General features: G+C 52.0%; 2 protein-coding genes across 7 annotated transcripts in view; one reads left to right on the forward strand and one right to left on the reverse strand.

The window, feature by feature from the left end:
• The window catches only part of TUB (TUB bipartite transcription factor), an 87437-nt gene extending 64133 nt beyond the window's left edge, over positions 1-23304 (forward strand). For 2 of the 3 annotated variants that reach the window (XM_003818121.5, XM_003818120.6), the window contains exons 2-12: positions 6588-6639; positions 7047-7209; positions 11018-11161; positions 12471-12638; positions 13645-13766; positions 14220-14417; positions 14706-14818; positions 15745-15862; positions 17490-17588; positions 17814-17985; positions 18474-23304. In XM_003818121.5, coding sequence (XP_003818169.2) covers positions 6588-6639; positions 7047-7209; positions 11018-11161; positions 12471-12638; positions 13645-13766; positions 14220-14417; positions 14706-14818; positions 15745-15862; positions 17490-17588; positions 17814-17985; positions 18474-18607 — 1483 coding nt within the window. In that variant the 3' untranslated portion in view covers positions 18608-23304. The remainder of the gene's footprint in view (positions 1-6587; positions 6640-7046; positions 7210-11017; positions 11162-12470; positions 12639-13644; positions 13767-14219; positions 14418-14705; positions 14819-15744; positions 15863-17489; positions 17589-17813; positions 17986-18473) is intronic. The other variant, XM_034932080.3, reaches the window with a different exon arrangement.
• Positions 9945-24862, reverse strand: part of RIC3 (RIC3 acetylcholine receptor chaperone) — a 77165-nt gene continuing 62247 nt past the window's right edge. For 3 of the 4 annotated variants that reach the window (XR_010113330.1, XR_010113329.1, XR_010113327.1), the window contains 2 exons: positions 24395-24457; positions 9945-11131 (listed from right to left, as the gene is read on the reverse strand). The gene's annotated coding sequence lies outside the window, so the exon portion shown is untranslated. The remainder of the gene's footprint in view (positions 11132-24394; positions 24458-24862) is intronic. The other variant, XR_010113328.1, reaches the window with a different exon arrangement.

Genomic DNA, 24862 nt, shown 5'->3' on the forward strand with positions numbered 1-24862 from the left:
AGCTGACTCAGAAGAGCTGCTGCGCCAGACAGACGTCCAGGCTGGGGCACAGGTAGTTTCTGGAGGATCCTGGCCTTTCTTGGCACATGTGGGCTGAGGACCTTCTAGAAGACAGTGCAGCCCCATAGAGTGTCATCAACCTTTTCTAGCCACGCGGCAGAGGTGCCTGGGCAGTGCTTGTGGGCTGAGTGGACTCCGGTGCTGTGGAAGTACTTGTGTGTGGGGGTCCAGATGGCAGGGTGGTGGCCATGGACTGAGGAGGGTGGGAGGGGCAGCACTTATGGAGATTATGTGGATATTATGACGTGTTTAGGATCTGGCAAACTGGAGGTTGGGCCAGGCCAAGACATGGTTCTAGAAAGCTTCTCTCAGGGAGCCAGGGACTAAAGCAACTTGTAGAGAGTGTGCAGGGGTCTTAGAGAAAATATGCCTCAAATGGAATGGCTTAAGCCTGTTCCTGGGAAAGGTGGCCCAGGAAGGTAGAATTGTCTCTAGGAAATGACCCTGTTCTAGCAAGTGCCTAGGGCCCTGGCATCCTGCAAGGAGTGATTTGGCACTTGCCTCAGCCCAGGTCCAACTACTATCTCCCCTCCACCCCCACCCCTCCAATTCCTTTCCTGGGCCGCAGACTCAGCCCTGAAGCATAGAATCCTGCCTCCCTGGAAGCCTGGCCCCGAGGAGCATCTCAACACCCTTATAGCCCTGCACTGCTTGCTTTCCCCATGCCTGTCACTCCACCTCCTCGTTCTGTTGTAGAGAGGGGGGTGTGTAGCTGGAGGCAGGCTATGTCAACAGTTGCCAGGATCCCCCCTGCCCTGCTGGGGTCTTTATGGGCACGCACTGAGTGTGGGAAAGCACTGGAATTGGGGTGTAGACTTCCAAAATGGGAGACTTGGGCTGAGAGGAGGAGATTCAAATTGCCTCTTGCATTAACTGGGCTGCTGATTGCAGTCAAAGCCACATGCTGTCTGATCACAGAGAAAACTGGGGCAGAAGACAGACAAAGCATTTTACTTGCAGATGGGAGTGGGGGCAGGGGGTGGCATGCACGTGCTTTGACTGGTGTGAGGTTTCCCTAATGTCACAGCATGTCAGAGCTGGAATGTGGCATTTGGTTTGGGAGAGAGGGGTTGGCTGGCTTCTTGCTAGTTCTGCTGGTGAGGGTTTTACTCCCTCTCTAATGGTTACACCTTGCATTCCCTGGGCCCAGCTTATTTTCTTTAGAGAAATGATAGTTGGTGATAATCTTCTTATGGGTAATTTTGGCTCAGTGTATAATGATCATGGATTAATCTCACATTCTGAGTTCAAAGGGAGCCATTGAGTTTTTTAAAGTTTAACAATTGGAATTTTTTTGTCTTTTGTTTCTGTTAGTACTAATAATTTCTAGTTCTGCCAGTTTCTCTTTACCTGTGTTCTTGAGGAATATTAAATGCTCTTAGTACATTTACAGCCTTTTATAAGTTGTAAGTGGAGCAGTGAGAGTCAGGAAGGACTGCGGCCCACGGCGTATTGGAGGACTGTGCTGGGTGGGATTGGGGTGGCCCCGTCCTCAGTGCCCTTGTCTTCATGGTCCTGAGGCCATTGCCTGGTGTTTCTCTCACTTGGTCATGAACTAATTGAGATCAGGGAACTTATCTGGTTCCTGGTCATGTCCCCAGCACAGACAAGACGTCCACTTCTTTGAATCAAAGTGGCATCCCGGGATAGCCTCTAGGGCTTCCTTGGCTTTCCCAGCCCCACACCTGGGTTCTAAGCACACCTGAGGGATACAGCACTCTCACATCACCATGGCACCTCCTGGAGCACTGCTTGAAAAGCATTCTGTAGGTCACAGAGAATCTCAGACTGGAAGAGCCCTTACAGGTCATCTAGTTCTCCGTGTGGATGCTCCCTGTAGCATCCCTGCCACACGGCCTCCCAGCAGATGGCTGTGATTTCTTTTAAGTTCTTCCTTAGGTTGAACCTAAGCAAGTCTCCGGCTTCCCCCTCCTCCTGGCCCTTGTTAGGATCCTCCCACCACTTCCTAACTTTGTTTTCTAGGGAGTAACGGGACTCCTGACTCCCTCCGTTCTGCTGCTAGGTTCAGCCTCAGAGGTGCCCTGGGCACTTGGACCCACCACTTTACTTCTGGCAGCCTTATAACGACTCCCTGATTTTCTTGTTGTTCTTTAGAGATCACCAGCTGTGGCTCGTGGTCGCATTTGTGTGGCTGAGAATTAGAATCACCCATGGCACTTGCTTTTACAAAGAGAGAGAGGAGTGGGTTGATTCTGGGGGATGTTCCCCAGCAGTTCTGAATGACCAAGTCAGGGCTTAGTCCCGCCAGCAGCTTGAATGCACCTGATAAATTTGGGAACTGCTGGCTGGAATGGGGACGGCACATCCTGGGAGGCTGGAACTCCTGTGAGCAGTGTGGTCCTCTGCCTTCTGGAGCTGCACTGGTTCCCACTGTGTCCCAGTAAGCTGCCAGGCAACAGAAGCCACAGATCTGGACTTGCCGGGGGTCCAGGGTTGCGGCCAGGGGCACAGGGTTGCAGCCAGATGCCCTGGTGGCCTTTCCTCTCCTGACAGCCCACATCTGTGATTTCCTGGGTCCAGCAGGGGTAGCTTCCACTGTGACTGAGGGGAAAGAATGAGGGCAGGAAGAGGAGAGGGTGAAGTCAACATGGAAAGTGTGTCCAGAGGGTTGGGTCTGTCCCTAGATTCCCTGACCCCTGGGCCTCTGGTTAGCACTGATGGAGTAGCTGGAGCATGTAAGGTAGAGTCTCTGAAGAGAGGGAGTTCGGAAACAGGCTAGAGGATGTTGGCTGTGTGTGCTTTTCCAGGGCACAGAATTGTCCTTGTGTCCTTGCCCCTTGTTGTCAATCGTGGTTGACTGCTCTGATATCTGTGGGGTGCCTTGGGGGAAGTGAGTGGATGTAGAGGGGCAGGCTCCCTGGGAGGTGAAGCTGCCACCTCGTTGGTGCTGGACTGAGCGGATGGATTGGTGGACACTGAAGCCTGGGTTTCTCTGACCCTCATGAGCCAGTGGCTTTCCTGAGCCTCCCTGTTCAGGCCCCCAGCAGGAGGTGCCCGTGATGTAGGAGACTCCAGGGTCAGCTGAAAGACCTATCCATCAGCGCCCTGTCTCTTGTCTGAGTCTCCTGGCGGGGCTGCAGCTGGCAGCCTGGGCTTGGCAGTTATTCCATAATTGGAGCTGAAGTCATTAAAAAACCATTACTGTCTCCTTGTGTGGTTATCGTTTAGGTCAGCCTAGAACAGTGCCCATCAGAAACAGGCAGGCTGGGGAAGCGTCGGTGAGAAAGGAAGATGCCTTAGGAATGGTGCTGGGGTGGAGATGAGGAAGGGCCATCTGGGTGGGGGCGGAGAAGGGAACTGGGCCTATTGAGGAAACCAGGGGAGCTTTTGGTTCTGCTCTTCCTGGAGACAGCCATCGCGGTTGCCCTTGGTCTCCACAACAGCTGCTGTTGGCTGGGGATTCTTTGTTATTCACCAGGGAGAGTTGTTGCGTACTTGTCGTTAGCTAGGAACACCCACCTGGTACAAGCTTGTCACTGCTAGGTAATCGTGGTCCCATCTCGTCCCCTTGCAGCTCCTCTAGAACACTGCTTTACCAGGAATCGTGCCCACTCTCAGAGCCTCCCCATTTTAGTAGATTTAGTGTAGACCCTCCTAGCTGGGTCTTGCTCAGCCAGGCACAGGTGGCTTCTCCCCAGTGGCCGCCCCCCAGCTGTGCATGCTCCTTTCCTTCTGTGTGCTTGCACATGCCTGCTGGTGGGTGAGGTGGCAGGTGGCTCTCTAGGTACTTTGGGGATGTCTGAGGTTTCTGGAGCCTCTTTTCAGTAGCCTAGCCCTTGTGTTCATCCATATTTCTGTGAAGACCAGTGGTTAAGTCCTTTCTACCTGTTATCTTACCTAGTATTCAGGGTCGCCGAAGCCTGTGGCTCTTTATCATTCTCCCCCATCAGGAAATGGAGGTGGAGGCAGAGGAGGAGAAAGGAATGTTTCCATGGAAAGCAGCCTCCTGCCTCTGGCATAACTGTGCATAGTCCATGGCAGTGGGATGGTGGCCTCTGGTAGGGAAATGTGCCCGCTGCATGGATGAGAGCATTAAAAGGCACTGGGCAGTGAGGCCACTATGGCTGGAAATACCTTTTGTCGGTTGAGCAGCTGCTGTGACCCGGCATTTCCGGAGGTGGCATTGCTGATGTGAGTCTTACCTCTCAGCTGGATGTCCCCTTTTCTAAATGACTCTAGATGTGAGCGTCAGCACCATGGAAGTCATCTTCTTTGTCTTGCTCAGCCAAGCCCAGGGCTGGGGATGGCCCAGGTGACTGCCCAGTCCCTGCCCTCTGCAAGTGTGAGTGGCTTGCGACAACCTAGAAAACTGTGGAATGGCCCCTCCTGCTGGCACAAAGGGAAGCCAGCACTGTCTTGTGGAGGTTGCACAGGGGCCAGGCCACTGGCTTATGACAGTGGGGTTTATAGCTGCCCTGTGCCCAGGCACAGAGCTTGGCAAGCGGAGGGAGCACAGTTGGATTCCAGACCCTGTTGCTCCTGTCAGCCAGGGGCCACTGTACAGAGCTTAGACTGCATTTTTCACGTGTGTCCTGAAAGTTGTGATGTGTATGCACCGTGCGTGTGGCTGACCACGGGGGACACCGGTGTTCGGGTCTGACCCTTTCAAGTCCGTCTGTGGGCAAATGCTTTGACTTTGCTTATTCAGTCAGGCTGTTGGCTTGAGCTGTAGAGATGGGAGGGTTGTAGCCTCTCAGGCCTGGCAGGGCCCTCAGGCATTTTGCGCTCTGGTCCTGAACCCTTTCTTCAGAAGTCTTCACTGCAGTCCTCCAGCCTGGGTGTGTGCCTTCCACAATGGGATGCCCAGCCTCTCAGCCAGCTGGAATATTTAGGGACCTGGTTGCATCCTGTGGTCCTGGCAATGCCCTCAGGGAGCCCCAAATGCAGCTGTGCCCTCTTAGGCAGATGGGCTGTTTCAAGAAGACCAAGGCCTAGAAGTATGGCTCTTGAGCGGTGTTTTCTCCTGTGCTCTGGCAGCTGAGGGTTTGGTGAATGAGGCTGTTCTGCACACAGCCCCAGATCACAGTTGGGGCTCCTCTGACATGCAGAGCAGCTCGTGGGTACAAGGAAAGACCTTCCCAGATGTCAAGTAGGCAGGACACCTGCTACTTAAAAAACATGCATAGTCCTCATAGATCGTGGCCAAGGTGGTGGGCAGTCTGTGATATGGGGGCTTCCTTCTACCCTCTGACTGGCTCCCTTGGAGGTGCAAGTAGTTTAAGGCTCATGTAGGTGGTCAATGATTGTTCCAGCTAGAAAGGGCTAGCCATCAGGAGGAGGTGAAAGTGGCTTCACTTTGTCCTCAGGGTGATGTGACCTCATGTTTCCCCTTTGCACGCACACTGCGCTCCCCTTCACACAAGCACACCCACTTCTTCACAGGTGTCTGCATGCATATGTGCACACACATGAGATATTCACACACTTCCTTATGGCCTCACACAAACCTAATGCACTCGGGCAAGCCTGTGCAGGTACCCGGACACAGTCTGGTTCAGGGGCAGCTTCAGAATAACTGGGCCAGGGCCGCCTGGGGCTTCCCAGAGCTCAGATCCTCAGGCTGCAGCCTCACCTCATGCAGCTGTCCACACCTTGGCCTTTATAGCATTTGGGCCTAGGTCTCATGCATGTGTCTCTGGCTAGCAAAAAGCTAAGTGATTTGAGTTACCAGTTCCCTACTTGTGCCCTGCCTTCCTCAGAGGCATGGCCAGTGTGGGTGAGATGAGGCTCCCTGTCCCAAGACTGGTGGGGCTCAAGAATTTGATGTCCCCAGGGCTGCCTGTGCCATGTCTGCAGCCCGGGAAGGACCTGGTAGCTGGTTGCTGGGCTGTACATTGATGTGTTGTGTCCACCCTGCAGACACCTCTGTGTGGCCCAAACCCTGTAGGCTGAGGGACTGGTTGGTCTCTTAGCTTCATTCTCTCAAATGAGAAGGACCCTCTGCCCTCTTTAAGTGGGGAAGGGGAGTAGACAAAGTCAGGACTCTACTCTGCCCACCTGGAAAGCTAGGAGTTTGCTTTCAACGGATGGGGAAAGGGTCTGCCCCAGAGGACGCAGCCTCCTCTAGAATGGTGGAAAGGAAGGAAAAGGCTGGGGCTGGTGAGATCCCAGTAGGGAGCTGGAGGGAGCAGCCCCCTGGGTTTGTTTGAAGCCTGGCCTCGGGCCTGGCTTGTTGCTGGGATGCCTCTGGATCGTTCTCTTGGATCTCAGTCAGGCCCGGCCCTGCTCAGGGATCTGAGGGGAGGGTCTCATCCGGTATTTACTGGGGAGTCCTTGGGGAAACAGGGGTCCTAGCAGGCTTCCAAAGTGGCAGCTCAAGCCCTTTTGGTTCAAGCTGGTTTCAAGATGGCAGGCTCCACCCTTCCTCCTCCTACCATGTGGGCTCACTGAGTCCCAGCAGCCATGATGGGATGGGTTTAACGGGCCCAGATACGCTGGGGGTGGGCTCTGGGCTATATCCTGTCACCTCACGGGCAAGCCCTGAAAACCCCTCTTTCGCTCTGCAGTGTCTTAGATGATGAGGGCAGAAACCTGAGGCAGCAGAAGCTTGATCGGCAGGTGAGTAGGCCTGGGGCCGGGTAGAAGGGAAGAGTCTGGGCTGGGATCTCTGAGGGCAGAGGGGCAGGGCTGTCCATCTTCCCTGGATGATCCCGTCTGATTGGGGGATGGGATTCCCATGTGGAAGAAGAGAGGTGCACTCTCTCCCAGCTCAGCACTAACCCTGCCCCGGCACATGGGCTCCTGCCTTCAGGCAGCTGGGTGACTGCAGTTGGAGGGCTGGCTGTGCTGTGATCCTGCCAAGGCAGCCACCTGGGCCCTGTTTTGCCTCCCTTTCCTGGACCCCAAGTGTTGGGGTGCCAAGGACATGGGGCCTTGGCCCAAGGTGGGCTGTGGACCCCCCGATAACTGGGAGCCCGCCCTTCCTGGTGGAGGCAGTGGGTCAGCCAACCTCTGTGCCTCCATAGCGGGCCCTGCTGGAGCAGAAGCAGAAGAAGAAGCGCCAGGAGCCCCTGATGGTGCAGGCCAATGCAGATGGGCGGCCCCGGAGCCGGCGGGCCCGGCAGTCAGAGGAACAAGCCCCCCTGGTGGAGTCCTACCTCAGCAGCAGTGGCAGCACCAGCTACCAAGGTATACCTTGCCTGCTGCTCCACATCCCGTCACTGCTTCGGGGAGCCCGTCACTTCCTGCCCACCTAGGCAGGTGTGGACTGGTCCTGACGGGGGATGCCCAGGCTGTGTATGGCTTCCAGCCCAGGCAGACAGCTGAGTAGGGAGGGCAGAGGGAAGGTGGACCTGTAGCCTTGGGCGCCTGTGTATGCTCCAGCTGACACCTCCTGAATCAGGCACTGAGGCCAGAAGCCTAAACCTTTTATGAGGCCAGGAGTTCAGAAGTCCAAGTTTTGATCTGGAGCATTTCACTGAGTGCAGGAGGTAGCTTCTAAGAGTAGATGACCTGCTCCCCACCCGTATTCTACATTCTGAGAGGAATCCGTCTCACTGTCCTGCCCCATATCAACCAGTGTCTCAGTACAAACACCTGTTTCCTTCCCTCTCCGCACCGTGTCTGCCTGGCTTCTGACTGGCAGATCCCTCTCTCTGGCTCACAACTCCTTAAGAGCTGTAGGGACCTGGAGCCTTCAGCTCCCATCCTTAAATGTTCCAGGTCTTGGCAGAGCCCAGTTGGGAGAAATTCTCTGCAGCTCATCCTGGAAAGAGCACATCTCCAGAGATGGCTTCAGCACATCTCTGTTCTCAGGACCCTCCTTCCTGCTTGGGTTAGGTTAAGAGTAGGCCAGGCCAGACTGAGGGGTTGGGGGTCTCTGAGCTTGAAAGGAGGACTCAGACTCAGTCTCCACTGCCCCCTGCTGGTGCTAGTAATCCAGGCTGCTCCTTCATCAAATAGTAATTCTAAAAAGGTTGCAGGCATCTGGCTTTTGCGGTTAGGAAGAACCTTAGCAGTCCTGGTGCTCCCCTCCTTCTGTGGCTTCTTTATGACCTGGAGCCTCCAGATACATCGAACTACTGGTAGTTGCCTCACCTCAGGGCTGAGCTTCTTCATCTAACTGCTGGCCCATACCCTGCCTCGCAGTATTTTAGGTTCTTCTCTGGGTTCCACTGACCCATAGCTCCCTGAGCCCTTTGTCTGCACATTGGAGGGCAGCAGGTGAGTCTCATTTGCCTGGTGCCCAGTTTGTGGCTGGGCACACTATACAGGCTCGGTCCCCTCTGTGTGCATGTGTACCCTCCGAGGAAGCCCACTCCGTTTCTTCTAACAAAGGCTGGCTGTACACCTGCCAGTGGCTAAGTACAGTGCTAGAGGCTTTACCTGCATTATCTTGTTTCATCCTCACAGGAACTCATTATCCCCACATCATCAGTAAGGATGTGGGCTCTGAGGGGCTCGGTGACCTGCTCATAGTACTCTGCTAGTGAGCAGCAGGGCTAGAATTTGAACCCAGACCTAACAGACGCCAAATGGTCTCTCCTCCATATCGTGTTGCCTCCCTGATGAAAAGCTCCTTCATGCTAATTCCCCTGTGTGTGTGTCAGTTCAGCACCCTGGCCATACCTGGTATGCCTGTACTCTACTTGAGAGGCCTTCAGAAAAGGGGACCAGGGACCTCAGCCCAGCTGTCTCACAGAGGCTGCCCCAGCTGCTCCTCACAGAGCTGGCCCCAGCCCCACCCTTTGCTGGCAGCCACCTCCTCCATTTCCTTTGTGAGTGCCATCCCAAGGGTGGTAGTGGTACCCTGCCAGGAAGGTGGCCAATGTTCTGGGTCATATGGCGTGTGGCCTGTGGCTGTGTGGCATCACAGCCCCAGCTCTGCCAAGCCTGGCACCTGGGCGAGTGAGGCTGCATACAGAATAGGGGCCTGCACCCAGGATTGTGGGCCCTGCCAATTTGTGCCAGAGGCCAACATCGTGAGAGGTCATTGACGTGCAGTCATTTTGGAAGGTATTTCTTGGCAGCTGTGTTCCAGATGATGTCAGGACATCAGAAAGACTGTGGTACAACTAGCGCCTCTGGCGTAAGTGCAGGACTGAAGTCAAAAGACAGTTTCTGTGCTAGGTGGCTCACACCTGTAATCCCAACACTTTGGGAGGCCAAGGCAAGAGGATTGCTTGAGGGCGGAAGTTCAGGACTAGCCTGGGTAACATAGTGAGACCCCATCTTTAAAAAAAATTAGCAGGGTGTGGTGACACCTGCCTGTAGTCCCAGCTACGTAGGAGGATCACTTGAGCCCAGGAGTTCAAGACTGCAGTGAGCTATGATCGTGCCACTGCAATCCAGCAAGAAAAAAAAAAGAAAAAGATAGTTTCTGGTCATGCCACTACCAGTTAGTTACCTGCTCGCTTGTGACTGGGGCAAGCCATTTACCCTCTCTGGATCTGTTTCCTCCATTATAAAATGGGGAAACTTCTCTGTCTTAGGGCTTTGGAACTCGAAGGAGCCATGGTGTGTTCCAAGGTCCAAAATCAAGGAATTGCTATTCCCTGACATTCCAGAGTGGGCTGGGCCTCCACGACCTTTTTCACAGAGGACATTTGAACATGTGACATTTGATTTCTGGGAGGTGCCTACTGCTTCTCTAGGGGCCCAGTCTTTGTCCAGGTTCAAATGGTGGACAAAGCTCTGGGGAGGCTGCTGCACACACGTGTGGCCTACCCAGGAACTGGTGTTTCCAGGCCACTCCCACCCCGCCTACAGCATTAGTTGCCTCCCTGTCTGCCCTCTACTGGCTACAGGCGTTAAATTCAGGGGATCATTCCAAGAGGAAAAGGAGGGAGTCTGATATACATCGGACCTCACAGTTTATCCTGGTTTTTGACCTGCTGGCTATACTCATTCATGTTACACATTCATTCAGTTCTTAAATATTTATTGAGGTTTGTGTCAGGCTCTGGATTAGAGGCTGTAGGTCCCAAGTGAGCACAAATGGGTGTGGTCCCTGCTTTCACGGACCTTACAGTCTAGGTGGAGAGACAATGTTAAACAGATGGTCACGGGGGTGCTTTGTGGAAGGAAGCCAAATTCTGTGAGTAGATGACAACACCTGCTCTGACGAGGGAGGCAGGCACAGTGTCCCTCGGGAGGTGACATCCAAGCTGAAATCTGCAGGATGAGTGAGTTGATCACTGAGGGGGGCGAGGGGGAGGGCAGTGCAGGCAGCAGGAGCAAGGGCCCTGTGGCAAGAGGGAGTGCGGTGCGTGTGAGTCAACAGACCAGCCTGGTGTGGCTGCAACTCTTGGTGTCCCAGAGGTGGGGAGTATGTGTTTAGACCTAGGGGAAGGGAGAGAATGTTGGTCTTCAGCTTAAGAACAATCAGAAACCATTCAAGGATTTTGAGTGGATTGGGGTTCTGCAGTATGGAGAATTTGGAGGCCACCAGCTGGGACCCTTCTGCGACCTCACTGTTGGTGCCTGTAGCTTCTTGTGTCCCAGAGTTGTTGTTCTGAGCACTCCTACACCCCAGCCTCCCATGGGCTCATCCCCGCAGAGCCCCCTCGTAGGCTCCCTGGAGTGCTTGCCCTGGTTGTGGTCTCTTCCAGAAGATGCAGCCTTTGTTCTTTCTTCCCCGTCTTCAATGGCCATATCCTCTCAGACATTCTCCCTGCCCCTGTTCAGGCTCAGTATGGTTTGGTGGCCCAGAACTTTGAGTGCGCACTTTGTTGGCTGATCACAGGTTTCGGTCTGGCTGTTGACTTGATTACACTGGGCTGGGGGTGCCGCCTCCTTCCAGCTGGGCCTGCCCTGGAATCTCTGCCTAGTAGAGATGAGTGGGCCTGATCCTGTGGGCTGTAGCAGTGGTACAGGGGCCCTGGTGGGACTCGGGGTGCCGTCAAAAATGCTGTGCTGGGGACTGTGTTCAGGTGGGAGCTCTGGTCTCACCCACTGCCTGTTTCTCTCTCTCCATCTGGGGATGTTTCCTGAGCAGTTCAAGAGGCCGACTCACTCGCCAGTGTGCAGCTGGGAGCCACGCGCCCAACAGCACCAGCTTCGGCCAAGAGAACCAAGGCGGCAGCTACAGCAGGGGGCCAGGGTGGCGCCGCTAGGAAGGAGAAGAAGGGAAAGCACAAAGGTCAGCTCACATTCTCTACAGCCCTCCCCAGCAGGCCTGGCCTCCACTGTAGGGCTGGGGAAGGTTTGTTCTCCTGACTTGGAGGGGAGGGATAGGATGAACAGCCTCAGGGAAGACACAGACTGCCACTCTGGGCACCCCCTCAGGTGGCTCACAGGCCTCATCTAGCTTGGGAGGTGCCTGGGCTGCCTCTGGGTGTGGGCATGCCTACCACACTGCCAGGAAGTGAAGTCCTGCTCAGCTATGGCCCAGAACCACCGTCCCCCACCTCAGCTACCTTGGCCTGAGCACCCTTTATCATGACCCCTCAAGGAGGATCTCACCCAGCCTGGACTAGGACACTCACTGCACTGGGGGCTGACTGCTTCCCAGGCAGCTTGCCCCATCCTTGTGCAGCCCTCGCCGTCAGCTCTTCGTATAATGTGGACTTCCCTTGACTCCATATTCTAGTCCAGGTTCCACCCTCTGGACCACAGACCAGCCTGTTCCCTCTGCTCCTCTTTCTCCAGAAAAGACCCCTAAAGATTAAGGACAGTGATTGGTGGTACCTGTCCCAGGTCCTGTCTCTTGGCTACACACCCCGTTTCCTCAACTTCTGTTCATAGACAGTGGTTTCCAGGCCACTGCGTCATGGTTGGACAGTGATGTGTCACAGGCCATGGGCTTCTGGAGCTGGCCGAGCACTCTGGGCATAGCTCAGTAGGCGGGCAGGGTGGCTGCCACCTGTGTGGGTCAGGCCTTGCTTCTGTTGCTGAAGCTCTGTGGTAACGGGCAGGAAAGCTGACGTAGGATGGGAGATGCTCCATTTGGGAAGGCGAGTGTATGCCAATTGCAATCTTTTTCAAGGGGCCCATGTTTTTAATGATGTATGTGAGTTACTGCATGTGTGTATGTTGTGTATATTTGTGAAAGAAAACACCAGCATTGATCACTTGTAGCTGGCCGTGTCCATGAATGATTGCTGGCCTTGCCTATGGTCTGGATCAGTCCTTGTTCTCCATCTTGTTTTTTGCACTGTGCAGTTGGTTTTGTAGATGGCTGCCATCTGCTTTAAGGACGTGAGGTATTGTAAACCAACCCTCGGCAATTAATTTGGGGGAAGAGCAGAAGAAATGAAGCCCACATCCCTTACTAGCTTACCAGTTGTTAACAGGCTGGTGCAATCATTAGTTTTATAAAAATCAGTTTTGCAAATAAAGTTTTGCAGAGGGTTTCCCCACTCTTCCCTCATCCCCTTCATGGACATCTGAGAATCCAGGCCCTCCTCTCCTCCTCCTGGATGTAACTCAGGCGTGTCCGTGGCCTGCAGGCACCAGCGGGCCAGCAGCACTGGCAGAAGACAAGTCTGAGGCCCAAGGCCCAGTGCAGATTCTGACTGTGGGCCAGTCAGACCACGCCCAGGACGCAGGGGAGACGGCAGCTGGTGGGGGCGAACGGCCCAGCGGGCAGGATCTCCGTGCCACGATGCAGAGGAAGGGTGAGCCCCATGGGGGCCCAGTGATACCCCCAAAACTCAGTCCCAGGTTCTCAGATGCACCTTTCTCTGGGAGCATGGCCTTCCTGTGTCCAAACCCCTCCCTGGCAATGGTGGGTGAGGGTGGGGCACACTTCGGAGACAAAAGAGAAACTCTTAGGCAGGGCCCCTGCTAAGGCCCCAGGGAGGCCCTGATTTGGGGGCAGATTTCCTTTTCCTTTTGCTCCTTAGAAAAAGCTCCTTTTGCAAGAAGTTTCCCATATGTTTGCTGAGCTACTGGGAGCAGGGCCAGGATACCAAGAGACGGGGTAGATCCTCCGTGGAAACCTGCTGTTCAGTTTTCCCACCACAAGCCCTGCCCTAGGGAGCCCCTGGTGCAGGGTGGCAGAGGGAAGAAGCCTGGCAGTGCCACACATTGTGAGGAATCTAATCAAGGATGGCTTCCTGTACAAAGGACTTTGAGACAACTTGAGGATGGGGATGGCATTCCCAGGGAATGGCAGGCGGGAGGACAGCTGAGATAGAAGCTCGGCAAAGATGAGGAGTCAGTGGGTCCCCTCCACATTGGGCTGAGGAAGGAGCTGAGGCCTGTGCCCTGGCAGATTCCGTGGTCTATGCCAGCCAAGGCCTGAGGTCAGAAATGGAGATTCCCAGTTCAAGGTGAGCTCAGTGCAGGCCTTGATACACAAGAGACAGTGGTAGGGTGGCTGCTAGGTAGTGGGGTAATGTAGGGACTGAGCTGAAACTGGGTGGTGGGGATATATCCTGAGGATTGTGGCCAGCCCCAGCTCATGTGTGTACCTGAGAGAATATCCTTGTATATCTGGACATGTGTGGGAATATATGTGTGAATGTGAGTCTATATGTGTAGATATGGCTAAGAGTGTGTGCATAAGTTTGTGGGGGTACAGGTGAGTCAGTGTCTGAACATGAGTATGTGACCATGTGTATTTCAGGGGCAGGGTAGACTTCTCCTCATTCATCCCTTCTTCTTCTCTCCTTGGCCCAGGCATCTCCAGCAGCATGAGCTTTGACGAGGATGAGGAGGATGAGGAGGAGAACAGCTCCAGCTCCTCCCAGCTAAATAGTAACACCCGCCCCAGCTCTGCTACTAGCAGGAAGTCCGTCAGGGTGAGTGAGTGAGTCTGCATCCACAGCAGTTTTTGGAGGACTGCTCATCCGTTAGAGGTGGAGTGCATATGAAGAGATGATGGGGAGCTGGCTTTCTTGGGGTTGGGGCTGGACTCGTATGCCTTTAGGAGCTTCTCTGCTGGCCTCTTATGTCCCTCTACCTTGCCTCCTAACCTCTTCAGCTAGGCCAGCAGGGTGATGTATGGGGGGAGATGCAGTTGGACAGGATGACCTCTGAGGACCTCCCGTATCTCCCATCTCCACCTCTAGGAACTGTTGAGGGCAGGGCTGGGAAGATAGCTTCTGACCCCAGGCCCAGGCTGGCCAGGCCCCAATCCCAGGATCCTTCCCTCTCTCCCACCGCCACATTAGGAGGCAGATTTGGATCCCAGACCACCAATTTGGGCTGCTTAGGGTCCGTGGGGCTCAGGCACCTATTCTGCATCCCCATAGGAGGCAGCCTCAGCCCCTAGCCCAACAGCTCCAGAGCAACCAGTGGACGTTGAGGTCCAGGATCTTGAGGAGTTTGCACTGAGGCCAGCCCCCCAGGGTATCACCATCAAATGCCGCATCACTCGGGACAAGAAAGGGATGGACCGGGGCATGTACCCCACCTACTTTCTGCACCTGGACCGTGAGGATGGGAAGAAGGTAAGGTTGGTCTGGGCATGTTATCATCTAGGCTTTACAGCCCTTTGAAGTCCTAGGGGCTGAAATGTGACTGGAAGTCTCATATCTACCACTGACCTCTCAGTTCCTCAAAGAAACTGCCTTCGTGTCTGGTCTGTGCACATCTTTGTGTTTTCCAGTGCATTTGTGTGTGTGCACATATGTGCGTTTGGGAGCTGACGCAAGGGAGAGAGTCTGTGTGAGTGGCTCTCATGACTGTGTGCAGACCAGAGGCTGAGTCTGGAATATGACCTCATTCCACTCCCCAAGGTGTTCCTCCTGGCGGGAAGGAAGAGAAAGAAGAGTAAAACTTCCAATTACCTCATCTCTGTGGACCCAACAGACTTGTCTCGAGGAGGGGACAGCTATATCGGGAAACTGCGGTACTAGCATTCCCCCAGGAAGCAGGCGGGAGTGGGAGGGAGGGGCAGGGGCAAGCTGTCTGTAGAGGGCCTGAATCTTCCTGAAGGAGATCTAGGCCAGGGATGGATACTCTCCCAGGATCCTCTCTGATAATCACATCCAACTGGAGGCCTATGTCTATGCCAGCCTAGAGCCAGACTTGGAGATGGGACTCACACACCCGACCCCAAGCTGTTCCCAGGAGGTGGGTGCAGGCCCCCCAAGGGTGATGGATCCAACCCCAGGGTGTCACTGATAACGCAGGCCACCATGGAAGAGTTGCCTTGGCTCCATGGTCAATGCCAAGGGACAGGGCTGAGAGTGAGCTCTTGAGGGAAGAGACACACAGCAATCTTGGGGGTGGGGGGCAGTGGTGAAGGGGCAGGAAGGCTCTGAGCCTAGGATTCCAGGTGGGGGCAGTGGGGAGGTAGGGTTTGCTGAGGAACTGAGTACCAGATTTGGGAAGCATAAATAAAGAGAGGTCAGGAGCTAAAGCTGGAGATGGGGCTGGACTGAGACTTAGGCTGGCTGCGACAGAGGAGATCTCATCCTCTCTCCACGGGTGCTAAGCCTCTTCCACTGTCTTATCAGATGCCATTGTTTGCTCACCTCCCATGAGGAGAACTCCCATGTTCCCCCAGATAAATCTTCTGAAGAATCCTGATTGACCTCCCTGAATTGCTCTCACTGAACTGAAATGCACTTTGAGTCAACTCAGAGCAAGTCCAGGCCTTCTGCCCACGAAGTGTCTTCAAAGATGTGGATTCAGTGAGCAGTATGCTTCCCTGGGCCTGCTCCTGTTCCAGCCCAGAATGTTTTGCAGGCTTCTCATAGGACAGACTATGAGCTGTTCCCTGCTCTGGGGCAGAGGGTGCATGACTCTATACTGATTGTGCCTTTATTTCAGGTCCAACTTGATGGGCACCAAGTTCACTGTTTATGACAATGGAGTCAACCCTCAGAAGGCCTCATCCTCCACTTTGGAAAGTGGAACCTTACGTCAGGAGCTGGCAGCTGTGTGCTACGTGAGTCCTAGGTTCGGGGGTCTCTGATTTCCAAGGTAGATATGAAATCCAGGACTTGATGCCTGATCTAGGGGCTATCCCATCCATCTTAGTGGGTAGACAAGGCTGTGTGGAGAGGGGCTGTCCTCTGTGGAGTGTTCCTGGCCTAGGACAGGGGCTCTGGCTCTCTCCTCCTGACTTCAGAGCTCACACCACAGCCGGCCATCTGCTTGGGGAGCGCAGAAAACCAGGCCTGGCTCTCTGCAGTCCAGGCCAGGAGTCTCTTAGACAGAAGGAGACGGTCGCCCTGGGTTCTTGTCTGTGCATTTCCCAGATCATCCCTCTGGCATGCCAGGTTCTACATGGATTACATGGCACTTTGTCATCTCACTGAACGTTCAACCTAAGAGGTAGATCCTATTTTCTTTATAGATGAGGAAACTGAAGCTCAGCTGCAGATGTCACACAGCTCAAAAATGACCAAACTGGAATATAAATATAGGGGATTACTCTACCCCTTTGAACCTTTTTCTTCATTTTTAAAATCAGGGGTGGGTATCTCATCAACCTGGGCATGGGCACTTCTTGGAGGCCATCAGTAAGTAATCCACAGCTACTTTGTATGATCCTGTGGTGCCACCTGCTGACCAGTTTTGGGGAGGCAGCCTGAGTCTTCAAGTTCTTAGTGAGCTCCAACTAAGCATACTGTTTGAGGCACTAAGGATATAGTAATGAACAGACATAAATGTATACCTTTATGGGACTTAAAGCCCGAGCAGGGCAGACAAGCTATGAAACAGATCTATCAGTGAAGTAAGTATGTTCTTTATAAACACTAAGAAGAAAAAGTAGGGGAGGGGAGATAAGAAATGTCAAGGTATGTGTGAGAATTTCATAATGGCAGGGAGGGCGTCACTGAGGTAGCTCTTGAGTAAAGACCAGAAGGAAGTGAAAAACAGCAGTGTACGTGTCTAGGGGACACAGTGAGGACAAAAGTCCTGAATGCCTGGCATGAAGAAGGAATGGAGTGGATACCAGGGAGTAAATGGTGAGGAGAGTAAGGTCATGGGGCCACGTGCAGGTGAAGTCACATCTCCAGCTTTAACTTGGAGTGAGCTGGAGAGCCACTGGAGAGTTCTGAGCAGAGGAGAAAGATCATCTGACTTAATGTGCCTGAGCACTGGCTGCTGTGTTGAGAACAGATGGTGGGAAGGAGGAATAGGAGGGCCAACAACAGAAACCAGGAGTCCAGGTAAAGGCTGTTAGAATGATCTTGGTGAGAGAAGCTAGTGGTGAAAAGTGGTGGAAGTCTGGGTATAATTGGAAGGTAGAGCTGATAGAAACTGCTGATGGATTAGACGTAGGATGTAGAAGAGAGGACTCGAGTGTGACCAAGTAGTTTGCCGGAGCGAGTGGAAGAACAGCATTGCCGTGAGCAGAAGCAAGGATGACGCACAAGAGGAGCTAGTTCTGGCAGGGTAGAGACCCAGGGGCTCAGTTCTGGCCGTGTGAGGTTTAGAGGGATGTGTGTTAGACTTCGGAGTGGAGATGGTGGGAACTAGCTCTTCATCTTTATTCCCGTCCCCCCCACCTTCTCCAGTAGGTAAATAGACGCCTCAGGTGGCCAGTGTTGCGTTCTCTTTCCCAGGAGACAAACGTCTTAGGCTTCAAGGGGCCTCGGAAGATGAGCGTGATTGTCCCAGGCATGAACATGGTTCATGAGAGAGTCTCTATCCGCCCCCGTAACGTGAGTTTCTACCCCTTCCTCCCCTCTTTCCCCATCATCCTAGTCTCTGCATGAGCTTCTAAGGGCAGAGCTCCAGCTGATGTGTATATGTGGAGGGGATACCATGTGAGAAAGCCCTGGAGGTCTAGGGAAATCTAAGGACCCCCGTTCCTGGGATAGATCCCTTTTTGGGGTGGTCATGGTGCCAAAGGCCTGGGCCTGGCTCAGGTGAGGCTGCCCTCCCAGGAGCATGAGACACTGCTAGCACGCTGGCAGAATAAGAACACAGAGAGTATCATCGAGCTGCAAAACAAGACACCTGTCTGGAATGATGACACACAGTCCTATGTACTCAACTTCCATGGGCGCGTCACACAGGCCTCCGTGAAGAACTTCCAGATCATCCATGGCAATGACCGTGAGTGTTTCTATCCCTACTCGTTATGGTCCGTAGGATACCCAAGGCCCTTAGCGTAGGGTTCAGCCCACCTAGCCCTGCCTACACTGGCTAGAGTTTAAGAATGTGAGCTATACAGCTTAGGTTAGATGTATGGAACTTTCTAACCCTAATGACTGGGAGGTCCTGGAAGAACCTTCTTTGCAGCCCTGGTCCTAGATTCTGTGTATTCAACGGAGTCTCAGGCACGGGAACACCCTTTAAAAGGACTTTTCCTCTTTTCTGTCCCCTGGTGTTCACATGCATCTTACTTTGTCCTTTGCCATCTGCCACCTCTTTCCTGCTACTTCTCCCAATTGGCCTTTGTTTTACTTCCCTTTGTGATTCCCCTGGCATCTCTGCTTCTCACTTTTTCTTCCCTCATGTGGTTTGGGTGTCTGTCTATCCTTCCCTGGCTCTACCATTCCTGTCCTGTCCTTTTCTCTGTCTGTGCCTGTGCTTGGCCCCAGCGGACTACATCGTGATGCAGTTTGGCCGGGTAGCAGAGGATGTGTTCACCATGGATTACAACTACCCGCTGTGTGCGCTGCAGGCCTTTGCCATTGCCCTGTCCAGCTTCGACAGCAAGCTGGCGTGCGAGTAGAGGCCTCTTCGTGCCCTTTGGGGTTGCCCAGCCTGGAGCGGAGCTTGCCTGCCTGCCTGTGGAGACAGCCCTGCCTATCCTCTGTATATAGGCCTTCCGCCAGATGAAGCTTTGGCCCTCAGTGGGCTCCCTGGCCTAGCCAGCCAGGAACTGGCTCCTTTGCCTCTGCTACTGAGGCAGGGGAGTAGTGGAGAGCGGGTGGGTGGGTGTGAAGGGATGAGAATAATTCTTTCCATGCCACGAGATCAACACACACTCCCACCCTTGGGGTAGTAGTGTGTTGTAGTCGTACTTACCAAGCTGAGCAACCTCTTCAGCTGGGAAGGCCGGAAGAGGCATAGAGGGAGAGGAAGCACAATGCAGGGCTGCCGTGGCCCAGTCGTCCGCTCAGCCAAGGAGTCAGATGGCAATGGGTACTCCAGCAGGTAGGGGCACAGTGAATGTGTGTATGTATGAAGGCCACATCAACTTTATGTAGCAAAGGGCTTGGTGGCCAAGCCTGGCCCTTAAACAACTGCAGAAAGCCCTTCAACTTCAGAAGGCCTCACTCAAGCCTGAGAGAAGTTGGGAGGGTGGTGGGGACAGGTAAGTGGCAGGACCCTGTCAGGACTGCAGGTGCCTGGCTTGCTGTGGCTATGGGAATCAGCTGGTGGCTAGGTTTCTAGCGCATTTGATTTCTCCAGGTTTGCTGTGTCTCACAGAGGCAGTAGGAACCCAGCTCTCAGGGCTGTCGTGGTGGATGGGCCCTGCAAGACACAGGCTCAGCATGCAGAAGTGCATGAACAGGGTCCCTGGATCAGGGTTGTTCTGGGAGTCCTGTGTCAGCTTCCCCAGGAGCTCTCTGCTGAGCAGCCCAGCACAACCCCCAGGAAACACAAATGGGGTCCAGGTCACCAGCCTGACTGCACACAGCTAGGCATGCCTGGGAATCCTGCTGCCAGAGAACCATTCCCAAGCCATGGCATGCTCCTTGAAGAATCTCTCCTCTCTCTCTCTCTCTCTGGAAAGACCCAACTTTCTCACTGCTGTCAGCCAAGTCATGGTTGGTAACCATGTAGGTTCTTGGGAGGGAATGGGACAGGGTGAATAAAGCAGGGAATATTTTAGAACCACAAGAGATCAGCAGTGGCAGGACCCTTAGGAATCTAGTACAACCTTGTTGCTTTAGGTGAGTCACACTCAGAAAATGGGGCTTGCCCTGGGTCACCTAGCTGGTTAATGGCAGCATTCAGAACTTCAAGTTCTCTTGATTTCTTTGTTCCCACTGTCCCCCAAGAAACTAGTATCTCTGGCCTCCTGGGGCCCAGTCTGCATGCCCTCCCCACTTCCCCCGATTCAGAGACTTAGAAGCATCAGAGTTGATAAATTAGATTGAAACCATTCCAGTAGCAAATCAGGCAGTTCCCTGTTGAAAGTTGTCTGGCTTTTTGCACGTGAGTATGATCCAGGATTGGCCTGTGTCTGGCCCCTCCGCGAGGGCTACTCAGCAGTAAGCAGGCCTTAGTAAGGCTGCTGCACACTTCTCGGTCTAGGTGGGAGAGAGTGCATAAAGGTTCTGGGACTGGGCCTGAGCCTAACTCCCTCCACTACCGCTATTTCTCCTTGGATGGCACCATCCACCCTGCAGGCTTGGGAACTCTAAGCTCAAGCTTTTGCTCATTTGTCATTTACCCTGGTGGAGGCTTCTTGCCCAGATAAGAGATCTGAAATTGGTGGGAAGCAAGCAGGGGTTGTACCTTGCTTTAGAGTAGATGTTTGGAAAAGCTAAGTAGAAATTTTTTAAAATAGAAGTTGTATTTTAAACGTGTTAGGCTTTATAGGTGAAGGACTTGTTTTGACTTAAGTAGAAGTAATATGCTCTCATTTCTTTGTAATCTAGATTTCCCTATGTTGAATGCTTAAAGCAAGGCATACCTGTCCTAGCAGGATCTGCCCACACCTCGGCCGTACATCTCTGTGAGAGACCCCCTCCAACGATTAGCTTTTGCAACATGGTCCAGTTTCTAGAGGGCACTAGAACTTTGTGCCAGCGCTGGCGAGATACCATGGTGCCATCCTCCTCTCTATAGTTCCAGTTTAGCCCTTCCCTGCCTTTAAGGAGAAGAGATCTTCATGGTGACATTTGAGATGATGGAAACTAGATCATCTCTAATGTTAGGTCAAGCTATTTCTCTGGATCTATGATTTTAAGATAGAACAGGCTGGTTCTGAGTTCTGGTGAGACGGAGACCCTGGTGGCAGTGGAAAAATCAGAAGCACAAAGGAAAACTCTTGGCCTCTGCTTTCTCCTGTAGCACAAAGAGGGAGTTGGCTGGATCTTTTGGTGGAGTCAGGAAAGACAGGCTGAGCTTTCTAGCCTAAGTGTGGAGAAGGATCGCCTCAGCCACAAACCTCTGTCAGGCATTGAGTGACAAGCATCAGTAGCTGAGTGCACTCCTGGTGATCCTGGTTTTCCTTGACCACTGGCCCTGGGGCCATGGGTGCATGGACTCGTAAAGCTGCTAGGGCCCCTGGAACCCACCTGGGTTCAGCCTCTCCCACAATAAGAGTTCTTGCCGTTCATACCCTCTACCTGGATAGATGGTCTTTGGGCAGGGAATTAATGACAGAATGAGCAGTTCCTAATGGTATTGGGCAGTTGGGAGTTTAGGCAGCTTCTCTGTAACCGCTTCTGGGACCACACCCCAAAACTCTACACCCTCTGCCCCAGAACAATTCTGCAGAGTGGTGAAGTTCACTTCCCCAACTCTTCTCCAAGTCTAGCTTTTCTTTCCTTCTGGCTCCAAGGTGCTCTGTGTCCGTCTGTGTATGTGTGTGTCTGCGCGTCTGTGTGTTTATTTGGGGAAAAGGGCAATCAGCAATCAACTGAGGTTTCTTAATTGTGATTATATTCCTGAGAATGAATGAGTAGGAAAGGAATAAGGATGTTGTTATGATCGCCTGTGGATTTTGTCCATTCATTTCATGCTCTCTGAACAGAAGGTATACCTGGGAAAATACCAGCTTTTTCTCTCAGGGTTCTGAGTCAGAGGACACCATCCAAGAATGTTGTTAGCTTTTCAGTTCCCACTCTGCATTGCCTGAAAAAACTGGTATGTTGCACGTATGCTTTTGGTTGAAATTGAACATACTCTAGTGAATGTGCCTTAAAAATCACGACACTAGTTCAGAGGAAGCACATAATGTCCAGATCTATGGCGAACACAGGTGTTGGAAGCCAGGACTGTGATAATCAGAAGCTATAAGAGAACTTTTGGAGCCTGCCTCCTTCAGTGACAAGTAGGGCACAAAATTCTAGAAGCAGAAGGTTTTTTTTTTTTTTTCCATTCTGAAAATAGCAGGACATTTACCTCTTAAATAAACTTAGCATTTAGAGGTAATTCTAAATTTAACAAGTGACAGGGTTGGTTTCAAAGAAAAAGGTCCGTGCTTTGCTTACAATGGAGTCTGCAGTGAGGGGAGATGCTGGGATAGCCATTTCCATGGCTCTGTTATGCAAGCACAAATTTCATCTCCTAGATGGACTTCCTGGTTTTCTCTTACTGCAGTAACACTGGCCTTCCCTTCTCTAATTCCTTACCCCAGCTGCGGCATCCCTGTGTTAACTCAGGATGCCAAGTGGCCCTCAGATTACACTTCTCCAGATAGCTGAATGAGTCTGCTTTCACTGTGACTGGGACCTGAATGACCTGCAGTCAGGGCCCAGAGTTGGGACTCTATACTACCCTGGGCTCTGGTCTGTAGGTTTGTAGTAGCCACCGGTAATAAGCCAAGGAAGGGCTAGGCTCTTGTTTGAGTTTATGGCCACCTGGAATTTTCAGTCATCTCATGATACAGGCGGGAGGGGCAGAACAGATATATTATGACAGGTTTGGTTTTTAAATTTTCCAACCAAGTGGAAAGGCAAGTTGGTCTTACAGAAAGCACTACTGCACTTATTAAATTTTCCAACCAAGTGGAAAGGCAAGTTGGTCTTATAGAAAGCACTACTGCACTTAGTAGCTATGTGATTTTGAGCAAACCACGTAACCTCTCTAGGTCCATTTTCCTAACCACAAGATGAGTAACCTCTCTAGGTCCATTTTCCTAACCACAAGATGAAGATGTTACATTGTTAAAGCTTGCAGTAGGATTTGGGGTGAATGAAAATTATTCCTTGCTTTCATCACTACCTTTATAGCTCATCACTGTGCCTTTTTTTCTTTCCTAAGAAAGACATCACATCCCTCCCCTCTCCTCCTCTGTGCTCCTGTCCCTCCCTCCCCCTAGCAAGGTCCAGGCAAAGCTGGAGATGAGGCTGAGATCCAGAGTTTCCTAGAAGGCAACTTAGGATGGCTAGGAAAGGGAAGCCTGACTGCTTGGTCAGGAGGGTGCAGTATCTTTTGCTGGGAACACAGCCAGTTTTCACAATGCCTAGACTGTGTATGTCTATTTGCACAAGATTGTCTTTTCCTATTTTGGAGTGGTCATTTTATTTTTGTTCAAGATTATCTGGCGTTTTAGACAAATTTGCAAAACTGCTTTTATTGACTTTTTGAATAAACTTCTTTGGTATTCTGGAGCAAATGTATTTATTTATTGGTATGTGCAATGACAAACTTGGTATTTTCCCATGTTGACATTATGTATGTTGTAGAATTTAGTGTTTGTCTAAGTACACACATATATCAACAAATTAAACTTGAATCGTTTCAACACTTCTGTGTACTTTTTTCATAAAGGGGAAAAAAAGCCCTGTTTACTTCCTAATTTTTTTCTATACCTTTCATTCATTGTTTCCTAGGAGCCTCAGGTGGGTAAGTAGGTGATAATAGCAAAGAGATCATAACCTCACCAATGACATGTGGGTCAACACTGTCCTTCCTCTGGCTGTGCCTTTCAAGTTTAAGGTTCATCAGAACCACACCCAGAGGCTGGAAAAATGGTGAAGTCAGAAGGTACTTAAGTTAGAGCAGTTCTCTTCAGGGTCTGCTGTGCCACCTGAAGGGGCTGGTGGTTCCTCAGTATCCCCTGTGGGCCTGGCCTTAGGAAGAGAACAGGGCTGTAGAGATGAAAAAGGTATAAAAGACCCAACCACTTGATTTCTCAGGGCTTGCTTGGACCCTAACCCATTTAAACAGGACCTCGAAATGCTTAGGAATCTTTTTTGTTGCAGGGCAGCTGTGGCAGATTTGAAGGCAAAAGGAAGGGAGGCTACAGTTGTAGCTAGAAGCAGACACGAAAGCTAATGGTCTGACCCAGACAAGAGGTTTTAACTAAAGGCACCCAGAGACTGCAGAAGGGCCCTGGGCCACTCCTGGCAATCAGGGTAGCCTTAGAGGGTGTCAGGTGTGACATCTCAGCAACACTGGACTTGACAGAGTGGTGACAGGGATCATGCTGTCACCAAGCACCTACCACATGCTTTGCCCTGGCACAGACACTTTATAAACAGCATCTTATTTAATCCAAACAGCCCTGTAAATAGAGCATTATTCCCAATTCATGGGGAAACTGGTTCTCTGAGAGGTTAAGGAATGACCTAAGAGGAGAAATTCGGCCTATTTTCTTTGTATAAAAAAAGGGAAATAAAGGAAAAGGAAGCACATTTTAGAAAAGTCAACGGTCAAGGCAAAGTCATAAATGTGTTCATATTTTTTCTCAATATTGCTGAATAGCTAAAGCACTAAATTTTTCTTTGGAATACAAATAGTCCAGATTGAAGAGAACTTTGAGAGTGTGGTAATACTTAGGGTTTGTTTATTCCCCCAGACCTAGAGTTCTGATGTGACCAAGAGCATTTCCTACCTGAACCATGGCCTATCTCCTGTGGCCTCTGCCTCTGGCGGGAAATAGCGCATACAGGATATTCTAAAAAGGAAAGAGGGTTTTGTTTGTTTAGTCATCAGGTTCAAAAATCTTAAATGGCTATAGACAGGGGTGACCCTATGTCCAGGACAGTCTTCGTTTATGCCTATCACCTTGGCATAATTATATTAAAGCTCCCTTTTTCCAAAGTGTTTGAATTTGGACCGTAAGTTATTTGATCACCCAAGCCATATAAGGTGCATTGTATGGTTCTCAAAGGCCATTGATTCTACAGGCCAAATACACCTCCACTCCTCATCACAACTCCCTGGGCCCAGCTTCTGGAGCTAGTCATGGAGATAATGGTTTCTTTGTGCTCCTGTTGTGACCAGGAAAGGGGGTCTCCTGGCTGCACCACCCACCTGATTTACCAAGAGCGATCCCAGATTATGCAGTGGTTTTGTGAGC

Source organism: Pan paniscus, chromosome 9 (assembly GCF_029289425.2).
Source record: "Pan paniscus chromosome 9, NHGRI_mPanPan1-v2.0_pri, whole genome shotgun sequence".
NCBI lineage: Eukaryota > Metazoa > Chordata > Mammalia > Primates > Hominidae > Pan > Pan paniscus.